Consider the following 12851-nt stretch of genomic DNA (forward strand, 5'->3'; position numbering starts at 1 on the left):
ATAACAAGATTGAGGACTGTTCCTCAACGCTCAACTTGGTGATGGAAGTCCCGCCTTACAGTTAAAAAAACAAATGATTGACCGATAAAGACTGATGATTATTTGGGGAAGTAATCGCATATAGAGTTGCACATGGAACTTGACAACTTGTGGCATGCACAGTAGATCAGGCGTTTTCAAACTTTTTGTGTGCGTGGACAACTATTTGTAATCAAGAATTTTCGTGGACCACCTCATAATACTCATAATAAAATATGTCTACACAAAGTCCTGAATTTATCTGCACCTCTAAATAGGCTTACTAGCACTAAAACTATAACTTGTCATCACATAAGTACAACAGACTTTTAAAACATATTCTTAAAAAATATATATATATATATATTATTTTATATTTTATTTTGCCTTTATACGGACCACCTGCAGTACCCTCATGGACCACTAGTGGTCCACGGACCACAGTTTGGGAATGGCTGCAGTAGATGAAACCACCCAAAAAAGGGTGTTTTATCACAATTTAAGTTTAAAAAGAAGGTTATGGTTTTAACAATATCTGTCTTTTCTTATTGAAGCAGAAAGAACTTTAGTCCTGCATGACTGAAATAACTTGGAGGCTTTGCAAACATGTCCGCCTAGGAACGCGACTTCCCTTAAGGGACTTTGGTTGGGTCCGAAAACAAAGGCAGCTGAATTGTTGCCTCGCTGCCTCATGAGGCAATGACTTTTACGGCATGAGGACAGCTTAGGGAAATGCATTTGGACAGCCTTTATAGGCAGCGTAATGTAACCCTAACCCTAACCAATATAAACAGAGAGTGCCTTTGTGATAACCAATCCCATATTTGAAAACTGCTGTACTAATTTCTAACTAGAAATGCAATCAAAATGTGTAAAAATATAAATTTATTTACACTAAATTTGTGCTTCATCCACTTTCTTGGCTGCCATTTTGTTGTTTCGAACTGGACCACACTGAAAAAAATTATTCATTCGATTTACTCATTTTTTTAAGGTAAGTGGTCGCAATCAATTAATTTAAGCTACATTTAAACAAAAGTTTTTTATTTTGGTTTTGTTTTTCTAATTTTTTTTTGTTTAAATGTAGCTTAAATAAATTGATTGTGACCACTTACCTTAAAAAAATTTAGTAAATTGAATGAATAATTTTTTTTCAGTGCAGGCTCGACCAATCACATTTCTCTCTCACACACACACACACACACACACACACACACACACACACACACACACACGCATAGAATTGTGGGACAAGATGATGAAGGTATCTCAGGAGTCAGGAATAGGGTGGCCATTTGTGCCAGTTCCACCGGACACGTCCCGAACATTTTTTCGGGTTCGTTCTCCGGAAGTCGCGTTGCTCAGCCGCATACGTCATCAAGGTTTTCACATTTCAGTTAAAATACATTAGAAAATTAAGATTTATTTCTTTTAAGAAATACAGTCATTTTAGTTTCATTCTTACCTTGAAATGTAACGGTTGCTTTTCTGAAATTAAACCCGAAATGTTAAACCTTGATGACGTATGCAGTCGGCCAACGCGACTTCCGGAGAACGAACCCGAAAACATGTTCGGGATGTGTCCGGCGGAACTGGCACGAATGGCCACCCTCGTCAGGAAGTAAATCAAACATTAGATTTGGACGTTCCTTGATGCCTTCCTGCCTTGGAATGCTGCCTTCGAATGCTGCCTCCGAAGGTACCAATTTCGGACGCAGCCGATGACTTCACACAATGCAAAAAAATATTTTCAAGAAAACATTTTCTTAGTATCTTTGTCGTTTTCAGTAAAAACATCTAAAAATTTTTAGATTAAGATGCTTTTTCTTGATATGCAAAACGACCCAAGAAAATAAGTCTAGTTTTTAGACCAAAAATATCAAGTTTAAGTAATTTTGTGCAAAAAACAAGCAAAAAAATTTTGAACATTTTTCTTAAACACTAAATTCAAGAAAAATTTGCTTACCCCACTGGCAGATTGTTTTGCTTGTTTTATGCACAAAATCATTTAAATTTGATATTTTTGGTCTAAAAACTAGACTTATTTTCTTGGGTGGTTTTGCTTATCAAGAAAAAGCATCTTAATTGTTTTTTATTTTACTGAAAACAAGACAAAAATACTAAGAATTTTTTTTCTTGAAAATAATTTTTGCAGTGCAATTCTCTGTGTTTTTGTTACCATAGTAACATGGTGGAATAACATCTCATGTTTTGATATACCAAACTTTTTTTGACAAAAAGAAATCATGCATTAATAAAAACCTTTCCAGTACTATCTACTTTCTGCTGGACTGAATGAATGATTACTCGAAGGGCAACGAGGCTGCTAACATTTATATGAAACACCGCACCCAAACATCAAATAGTTGTGCCTAAAGAATAATAAAGTAATGATTTAATGACAATACACAAAAGTGCATGCCATGCCAGTGATGCGCAAGTATTGTGTAAGTAACAGTCCATTGTTAGAAGGTATTCATCTTCACACCGTTTAGTAAAGTCTTTGTTTTGCACCACACTCCCTGACCCACTTTCTGCTTTAGCCAATAAAATAATCTATGTATCAACAGCCGTGACGCAAGTGGCTTCAATCCATCCCTGCTGCCAAGATCCTTTAGAGTCTGAGCTCCAATGTTTCTTTGCTCTTGAAGAAAAACATTTTCGAAGGAAAAACAGCACAAAGCCTCTGCGCCCTGGGGACCATTTGGAGGAGGAAAAAATTGTTTCGACAGCTTTAGTAAGGCACTAGATCTCCATGTTTGTGTGGAGGTTATAATGCAAGTTGCAGAGTGGTTTAAAAGACTATTCGAGTCAAACTATATAGGGGTTTAACTATTTGTGGCCAGAAACATGGCTCTGGTATGCAACCACACACTTGGCCATTGAAAGAATGCGGTTTTGCTGTACATACTTGACATGCGCTTGTGTGTTTCTGTGGTGGTACCAAACCTCCACTTACTTAGATATAGATGTCTGTGCCATTAACCAGATGTTATTTTCATGCTTGATAGCAATAAACATGTTGACAGTTTAACTATTATGGTAATCAAGACTTCTTCATACATATTTCAAAATCCCATACTCTCCTGAGTAGGTACTTAATAAATAAGCTCAAAAAAGTATGTTTTATATAGTATGGATGCGTGTAGTATGAATGAAATCCATACATACTACATTCGTCATGTTGTCATTGTCATGCAACCTACCAGCGTCAGTTGCATCCCTTTATCTCCATAACTGACAAATCCGCTCTTATTGTGGGTTCACACCAGAAGCAAGTTAAATGATTTGGGCGAGTAGATTACATACAAAGTCAATGCAAAGACACAATCAGACGATGCGAGTGACGCGGTGTGGGCGGTGCGTTTGCCGCGAGAACGTGCTGTTTGCCTCGGGCGCATCTTCGCCTATAGGTTGGAGATATTCAACTCGAGCGAAAAATCCTGTGAGTAATCTAGAGCGAGACATGCTACGTATACACCAAACACAGGGCATCGGGTTACTCGCTCTGGATTACTCGCGGGATTTAACTTTTTGTCATGCAAATTTTTCGCTCGAGTTGAATATTTTCAACTTGGGCAAAGACGTGTTTGAGGCGAATAGCATGCATTTATGCGGCAAACGCGCCACCCATATCGCATTATTTGCATTGCCCCACGCGAGGACACGTCTGGTCGTGTCTTTGCATTGACTATGTATGTTATCTACTCGCGTCTGGTGCGAACCCACAGTTACGCGATGCCCAGCGTTTGGTGTGTTTGTAGCATTATGGTGCATTCACACCAGGCGTGGTAGAGGCGGCAAAAGCACGCTATTCGCGCGTAGTTGGACGCATGAACATTTCAGTTTACTCGCTTCATTCATGCGTGAAATTCTAGTAATTCGAGATATTCACGCGGAAATCACGCGGGGCTTCTGCGACTCCGTTGAGACTGCTTGCTTCCTGTGATCATGTCACTACTACAGCAAGGTCCTGTTTGGTTAACACGCCGTGGAAATCCGCTGAAGTTCAGATTTTTCAACTAGCGCGTTTTCCGCGGCAACGCTCAGTTCGCGCGGAATGCGCCATCCGCACCGCAGGATGCCTAATCGCATTTTTGCATTGACTTAACATGTAAATCACTCGCACTTGCCGCCTCTACCGTGTCTGGTGTGAACCCTACATTATAGGTGTCATGCTATGTACACACCAAACGCGGGGCATCGCATTACTCGGTCTAGATTACTCACGGGATTTAATTTTGTGTCATGCAAATTTTTCGCTCCAATTTCTTTAACTTGGGCGAAGACGCGTTTGAGGCGAATAGCGCATGTTTTTTCACGGCAAAGGCAACGCCCATATCGCGTCATTCGCATCGCCCTACGCGATGACGCATCTGATCGGTTCTTTGCATTGACTTTGTATGTAATCTACTCGCGCAAATCGCTGAACTCGCATCTGGTGTGAACCCACAGTCATGGGATAGTAAAGTATCCATCGAATCCACACTTCAGAATCCAATTGAATAGCTGTGTCCAAAATGTCGCACTTCATCTGACTTGTGGCCTAGTGGACTCACAATGGCCCTTAAGTCCACAAGACAGTAAGGTGTCCCATTTGTCATTTTATGTTTGAAAAGGGTGCTCATGCGCGCCCCCTTTTCGATCGATATTCCCCTGATGCACACTTCTCCTGAGGCCGCACCTGTGTGAACTTAGCAGCAGACTTCTTCCAGACAGGAAAAATGGCGTCATGTCACCAAAGTGCGGACTTGTAGGAAGACAGAAGTGTTTTGGGTGCCATTTGGGACAGGGCCAAAGTAGGTCCTCCACTCCGGGCGCAGTACTTGCGCAAATCATTTACCTTTAATTGCATTAAGTAATATCTCCTTTAATAAAAACATTTGTAATTGTTCACGTCATTAAATGTGTATATATGCTGTTCTTGTTGCATTTACAGCGGTTATAACCTCAACACACTGTGTTTGCGTATTCTGCCAACAAAGCGGCATTTCTGAATGGCATGAGTCCGGGACCAGGCGCACTTGAAGCTAAAGTATTCAATGAATGTATAAAGCGTGCCAAGAGCATTCAGTCAATATCATCATCTCAATTTTTGATAGTGGTGGGGATTAGCGGCTTTTGCATCTGAACTCTTCACTTAGCAGGAAACAATAATAGCATTCAAGGACACTCACAATGGAAATATTTTTTGAATAGTTTAGTTTTTTATTTTCCAAAAGAGAAAAATACAAAGTTTTTTAATTGTATCTTCAATGCTACCACCCACATGACCCTTCGTTAAAAAACTCAGAGTCACAACTTTGGTTATATGCCAATAATAGTAACAGGTATTTTTGGTATAAACCTGATTTTTTTTTAGATGTCGTCATGTTTGTTTATTTGTGTTTATTGTGACACAACATAATAAAATAAATGAAATTGAACAAAAATGGCTATATTAAATATTTGGATTAAAAGGAAGAACAATATAAAGTACACAATAAAAATATAGGCCTTATATTCCCAATAACGACAAAGACAAATAACAAACAAAATGGTCCCATAGAAACAATCAAAAATGATGGTGGCGTGGTATGGGGCAGGTGCTACGTAACATACTTTATGATCTCACTACATGGCAGTACAACTGTAAACTGGAGACCAATCTCCTTTATAACAAGGCCTCAAATATCCAGCAGAAACAAAGGAATCGGAAAGTGGTAGCCAAAAATGTCAAGCATTCATTTAAATACGCACAACGTGTTGAGTGTACCTTTATATTAATCTCATATTAAAAGACAACGTGATTGTGAACATGAAATATGTATACAGTAACTAAATACAGTATTTGAGTAAAATCATTCAAATCTAGACTAGATATAGTGTTTAGGCTTGAACCCAAGGGATATTAATTTGAAGGCAGTATGCAAACACCCTTGTCTCTTCATGCAACCATGTAAACAAAACATTTTATTATGTAATGGCAGACTGGTTTTTTAACATACCAGTAGATGTCTTGATGTGCAAACCAACATCATTTCCACGACTTAGTTTGGCAAACCGAAAGACTAGTCACAAAGATTGGCTCAGCAAACAGATCATGTGTTAACCTTCATATTTTACCCTTCATATACATAATCTCTTCCTTAAAAACTGCAGGCGTTGGAAGTCATTTAACCTGACCAGCCCCATTTATATTGCCTGGAAAATGAAAGAAACCTCGACTGAACGATAATAAATACGTACTTTACATAACCTACAGTTCAATTATTTCATAAAAAGAGATGTAAATGGCTAAAACGTCACCAAACCACCCGAGCAGACATTAGCAATGGTTCACCAAGTGCTAACAAACATTATTCCCAGTGGAAATGCAATTCCAAATAATCCCAAATAAAATGATGATCATCAGTAACACAACAACCTCCCTAAATAGCAGCAAATCTGATAAACAAACAAGTGTGCAAACTACCACTAAACACAAGTTCTGTTTCAGTACCAAATACCACGAAACTGGAATTGTGGGATTTTAGGGTTAGCAACTAATGGAGACCTATAATAATAAAAGCCAAGCTATTGCCAGTTAAGTTGCATAATGCAGACTGGAACATCAAGTGTGCTACACTATTGCAAGTGTATTTGATGGAAACAGAGTCATTGTGGGTCAAATGAATTACGAATACAGCAAACAAATAAATAACAAACCGCCACAGCACAAAAACAGATTTGCTATAGCTCATCTGTGAAGGGTGGCTTTTATTGTATATTGCCACTCCATACCACGCCACCACAAAGAAAAACACAATCCAGTCAATGACAGTGACATGATGCTTTAGGATTCGTGCTTTGAGAGGAGATACAATTATATAGGAGATATACCTCAGATTCTTTTATAATATGAAAGCTAATATGTAAAAAAGAAACGTTTTCTTCATGTCTTCAATAGTCTGTAGTTGATATTTGTGTGTGTGTGTGTTTGGGGTATCGATCGATCAGGTTCACTCTACAGTCACCGACTTGGCCAAGTTTCTTGGGCAATCAACCTGTGTTAAGAGAGAGAGAACCAAAAATAAACATTTACAGAGTCAATAAACTGTTGAGTCTGAATCATAAGCTTCATTCTGATTGGCTAACAGACACCAAGTAATGAAATTTCTGTTTAATCGTAAATCTGTGTCAACATGGGAGAGAAGCTAATCCAAGTGCAAGAACCTTTAATCTGAGAATACACTCACCTAAAGGATTATTAGGAACACCATACTAATACTGTGTTTGAGTCGCCTTCAGAACTGGCTTAATTCTACGTGGCATTGATTCAACAAGGTGCTGAAAGCATTCTTTAGAAATGTTGGCCCATATTGATAGGACAGCATCTTGCAGTTGATGGAGGTTTGTGGGATGCACATCCAGGGCACGAAGCTCCCGTTCCACCACATCCCAAAGATGCTCTATTGGGTTGAGATCTGGTGACTGTGGGGGCCATTTTTGTACAGTGAACTCATTGTCATGTTCAAGAAACCAATTTGAAATTATTCGCTTTGTGACATGGTGCATTATCCTGCTGGACGTAGCCATCAGAGGATGAGTACATGGTGGTCATAAAGGGATGGACATGGTCAGAAACAATGCTCAGGTCGGCTGTGGCATTTAAACGATGCCCAAGTGGCACTAAGGGGCCTAAAGTGTGCCTAGAAAACATCCCCCACACCATTACACCACCAGCCTGCACAGTGGTAACAAGGCATGATGGATCCATGTTCTCATTCTGTTTATGCCAAATTCTGACTACCATCTGAATGTCTCAACAGAAATCGAGACTCATCAGACCAGGCAACATTTTTTCCAGTCTTCAACTTTCCAATTTTGGTGAGCTCGTGCAAATTGTAGCCTCTTATTTCTATTTGTAGTGGTCTTCTAATGTTGTAGCCCATCCGCCTCAAGGTTGTGCGTGTTGTGGCTTCGCAAATGCTTTGCTGCATACCTCGGTTGTAACGAGTGCTTATTTCAGTCAAAGTTGCTCTTCAATCAGCTTAAATCAGTCGGCCCATTCTCCTCTGACCTCTAGCATCAACAAGGCATTTTCGCCCACAGAACTGCCGCATACTGGGTGTTTTTTCCTTTACAACTGCATTAATGAGAAATTTAACAGGTGTTCCTAATAATCCTTTAGGTGAGTGTACATGTACTGCACAACTTTTTGTACGTTTACTAACAACAAAGTATCAGTACTCTAACATAATATTGGTGCGTGTCAAAAAAGCGAGGGAATCGCCCATAGACCACCCCCTCGACGTAATCAGGACAGAAGCGATCAAAAAAGATGGATTAAAACACAATGTGTGAATGGGAATGTGCGTCTCTCCTCCACTTGTGATCCGATCGAATACTAGGTGTAAACAGGGCCAAGAAACAATCCTTTAAAAAGTCTTGCATCTACAGAAGATGACTGTGTTAAATGTTACCAGACATCTTTTATGTGCTGAAAGAAAGAAAGTTCCAGACAGGAACTATAAAGATGATTAGAAAGAAAGTCAGATGAACTCACATCGTATCCGCGTAGCACGGCGAGGTGGAAAGAGAGCAGCTGTAGTGGGATGACACTGAGAATTCCCTGTAGACAGTCCAGACAATGAGGCACTTTGATGGTGCGAATGGAGGTATTTATAGTCTCATTGTCTTCCTTATCACAGATCACAATTGGACGCCCCTACAACAAATCACATTCACATTTACTCAAATACAGCAGGAATGAAAATAGACGAAGAGTAAAATAGCATTTACATTACATTGCATTTGGCAGAAGCTTTTTATTACATTACATGATTGAAATTTGTATCATTATCTATAGATTACACATATATAGGTTAAATAAATATTGAATATTATCAAAAAGGCCCTAAAATGACTTTAAAGGCGGTTTTCATAATAAACACCCATTAGAGACCAAATATATTTAATTTATGCATGTAAAACCATATCTAATAAAATAATCAAGTCATATTTCTAAGCCTAAAATATATTAAATGCATTGGTTAAACAATAATAAGCTAGTAAACCTTACCTAACCCTTGAACACAAATGTATAGGAGTGAAGATGTCTTACCTGTCTGGCCACCACCTGCTGCAGTGCATTTTGGCACTTTGTGTATGTGTGATCTCTCATGATGATCATAATGACAGGCATGAGTTTGTCCACTAAAGCCAGCGGGCCGTGCTTCAGCTCTCCAGCCAGAATCCCCTCTGAATGCATGTACGTTATCTCCTTAATTTTCTGTATGATACACAAACAAAGGAGCTTGTATGACAAATCATACAAAAGCACAAAACAGCAGACCTTTGTATGTTTTACAAAGTAAATAGAAAATAAATAATTTGTCATAATAATAAACAAAGCTGTAGACATTGGTAGTTTTTTCTAAACCAACAGAGTCAAATGACAATATAAACAATAAGCAGTAAAATCAAGTGTCAAATCTAGTGCAATGTGTGTTTATATCAAGCTCAACTTAAAAGGAACAGTATGTAGGATTGTGACCAAAACTGGTATTGCAATCACAAAACTTGTGGCCAATACACAAAATGACAACATAAACATCAGTTGAGGGTAGAGATGCGCGGATGGGCTTTTATTTCATCCGCAACCGCATCACAAAACTCATCATCCGTCCGCCATCCATCCGCACCAACGTTTCTGACCAGTTTTCAAAACCGCACCCGCCCGCCATCCGGGCGATGCAAGGCGCTGCTGATGACAGCCGCTGCTGATGACAGCCGCGAGACTAGAAAGCCCTAGAATATAAGCAGTGAACTCAGGCTATGTTTACATTAATGCGTTTATCCTTTAAAATGCGTTACTTTTGCTACGTTTACGCCTTTCATCTACATCACCGTTTTCGACCCTCATAAACGGATTCGTTCGTCAACGCTGCAGACCCTGTTTTAGTTTAAGAAATCAGACGTTGCGCTGAGTGTAAATGTAGATGGAGTCTTATGTAAACAAACAGCTGGTGTTAACGTGACAGCGCATCATTTTCAAAGTAAAAATTATTTTATTCAGGTAAATGGAGGTTTGCAACGGAGGTTTTGACAAAAATAGTAAACATCTACCAACCAGCTATTATAAATGCCATATCGGATTGTTTTAACATGTATCATAATGTCTATTTTAGATTTATGTTTGAGTATTGTTGGGTTTGAATATTGTTGTAATGTGTTTATGTTTTGTTTAATTTTAGTTAGCTTATTACGAAAGATAGACTGTAATTTTAAACGCCATATAGGGCGTTGTAAAGGCCAAGATGAAGGTAGAATTGTAATGGGTCAGACATTATTTTCGAGTTTAATTTAAGTTTTGTTTTCTACTTTGAAATGAATTTCGTTTCAGATAATTTGTCTCTTAATTTTAATCAATGTTTTGTTGATAAGTTTTGTGAATATAAATTAATAAAAACAATAAACTCAACGTCATTAATATTTAATGCTCGTTTAGCTAGCGAAGGACGTGCACGGACCTCGCACACATTTAAAAATTAATGCAATAAGCATTTCTGTAGGCTAAAGCTATACTTCACCTCTTACTATGTTTGATTGAAGTTTGCATTTGCTGAAATTTATTTTTGCTTCAAGTATGTTTAGTACTGTTCACTTGAATGCTTTCTTTTTAAATCATAAAGACCAGTCTCCGATCGGCGCACATGACATGGGACAAAAATAAATAAATAGCCTAAATTAAACGCACAAATTACATAGTCTGCACTAGTGTCATCCTCCTGATTTACCATTTTGTAAAACTTATTCCAGGCAACCCTTTTCTGACCTTTTATTTCCTTTGTTTTTAATTCTCATTTTTTTGAGTTTGCCACGTACCTCCTTCGCCGGCGTTGATAAGAGCTGTGTCAAAATGCGTCCTCATTTCTCTGCGCTGTTAATGATAGAACGAATGGATCCTTAACATGCCGAGGCTATCCCAAACAATTAAAACCTTTATTAAATAAAAGTGTATTTAGAAAACTTTTTCTTGCCACTGTTTTAGTATTATAAGTTATGTTTTGTGTTAATATTATTCGGTTTATGTTGCGTATATTTCTAAGGTTGATTATTTGATATACTGTTGTTGAATAGTTTAATCTACATCAATGTGTCATATTTTCTAAAATAAATTAATATTTTTCTGATTACAAATTTATTTGAATAAGTCAGAAATGTCTCCGCTGTTTATTGCTGACAGGTGCGATGGCGCTACTGGGGGCGCGTGCAACAGGTGACCCAAATTATGGGTCCTCTGAAGGCTAGACTGTCTCATTTCAGTTCTCTTCGCGAACTTCTGAGCATGCCACCTTGATAGACATAATGCTCACCTTTAAGGTCGTATGCTTTGAAGAACAAAGCTAATAACAAGCAGTCGATCCGCCACCCGCCCGAATTTAATTAAAATATTATTTTTCGTCACGTCATCCGCCCGATCCGCGGTTTATCCGCGGAGTCCGCGGCTGTAACCGCCAACCGCGCATCTCTAGTTGAGGGCTGCAACTCCACTTTTTAAATGACAATATTCTGGCCAGATCACTGTTGTCAGTGATATAAGTATTTAAAATGAAAATTATTTCTTAATGTCTACTGACATATCAGGGTCATTTTATGATTAATTGATATACATTTCTAACATACTGTTCCTTTAATGCTGCTGTCCGAATCTTTTTTGTTTAAAAACATCAATCATTGAGTGAGTACATAACCAGCTAGTGTTCAAAACCATCTCCTGATTCACAATGGTAAGCTGGTAATAATGTTTTATAATTTGAGTGGTATGTGGCAGACATATATCTTCATAGTTCAGATTACTTTTTTTGGATATAAGACTTTTAGGTTGCAAATGTCATGTCAGTGTATGACAGATCCGCTCTGGTGCGGTTATCACAGACATCAGATTCATCCGCACAAACTAGCGCCGGTGAAGCACAATGAACATACAGAAAATTTTAGCAATTTTAGTAACAAGTTGCACAAGTAGCAATTTATAGTCCAAACGTAGATGGCGATAGAGAGACCAAACCTACTGACTGTAGCTTTAAATGAAACTCGATCACAAATGCCACTATGGCTGCAACTAACAACTTTTTTCATAATCGATTAATTAACCAATTATTTTTCGATTAATCGACTAATCGGATAAAACCATAAATATTTAGATTTTTCACTTATTATAACTAGGGGTGCACCGATAAATGCCGATATACACTAATAAAACGTGGCCGCTAACTATTCTGAATCGCACAGCCGATATTATTTACAGCTATTTCATGTGACTACTGCTTTCAATCAGTAAGTCCTTATCGATCTGAAATCACTGTTTGAGTCGTTTATAACATGCATTTGAAAAAGCAACACTCGTAAAACATAATCATTCTACATATTCTTTATTATCATGAAAATACCTGAAAAGGTTTGAAGAACAGCAATATAAATACATCTCTAAGCCATTTCCTGGAGCTGTGTGTGTATGGTTCTCCTTCTTGAGCGCATATTGAGTTTCTGCACCAGAGCGCCCTCTGGCTTTTGGATGTAGCGGCATTTCACCGTAATTCATTGAGAAGCATAGCAAGCGTCATCCGCCGATATATCGGTGCACCCCTAATTATAACTAAATAAGACACTATATTTTTTGATTTTGATATTAAGCCTTACATAAAAAAGTTTGTGCAGCTTTTAAATCGTAAAACATCTTTAAATGTTAAAATATCAATTAACAAAACAAATCGAGTCTTCAGGGATGTGCGGGTCAGGAAATTTTGCGACAGATTAATAAACTCCTTTTAATCTTCAAATTAAGACCTTTATGAGAATTAACATAA

The 12851-nt window shown here is 38.2% G+C and overlaps 1 protein-coding gene across 1 annotated transcript in view; it reads right to left on the reverse strand.

The window, feature by feature from the left end:
* Positions 1-5203: 5203 nt before the first annotated feature.
* The window catches only part of gfpt1 (glutamine--fructose-6-phosphate transaminase 1), a 37425-nt gene continuing 29777 nt past the window's right edge, over positions 5204-12851 (reverse strand). The window contains exons 17-19 of the mRNA XM_055167969.2: positions 9104-9271; positions 8546-8707; positions 5204-7043 (exon numbers count right to left, since the gene is read on the reverse strand). Of these exons, the coding sequence (XP_055023944.2) occupies positions 6999-7043; positions 8546-8707; positions 9104-9271 (375 nt within the window). The 3' untranslated portion in view covers positions 5204-6998. The remainder of the gene's footprint in view (positions 7044-8545; positions 8708-9103; positions 9272-12851) is intronic.

This window comes from Misgurnus anguillicaudatus, chromosome 5, assembly GCF_027580225.2.
Source record: "Misgurnus anguillicaudatus chromosome 5, ASM2758022v2, whole genome shotgun sequence".
NCBI classification, from domain to species: Eukaryota; Metazoa; Chordata; class Actinopteri; order Cypriniformes; family Cobitidae; genus Misgurnus; species Misgurnus anguillicaudatus.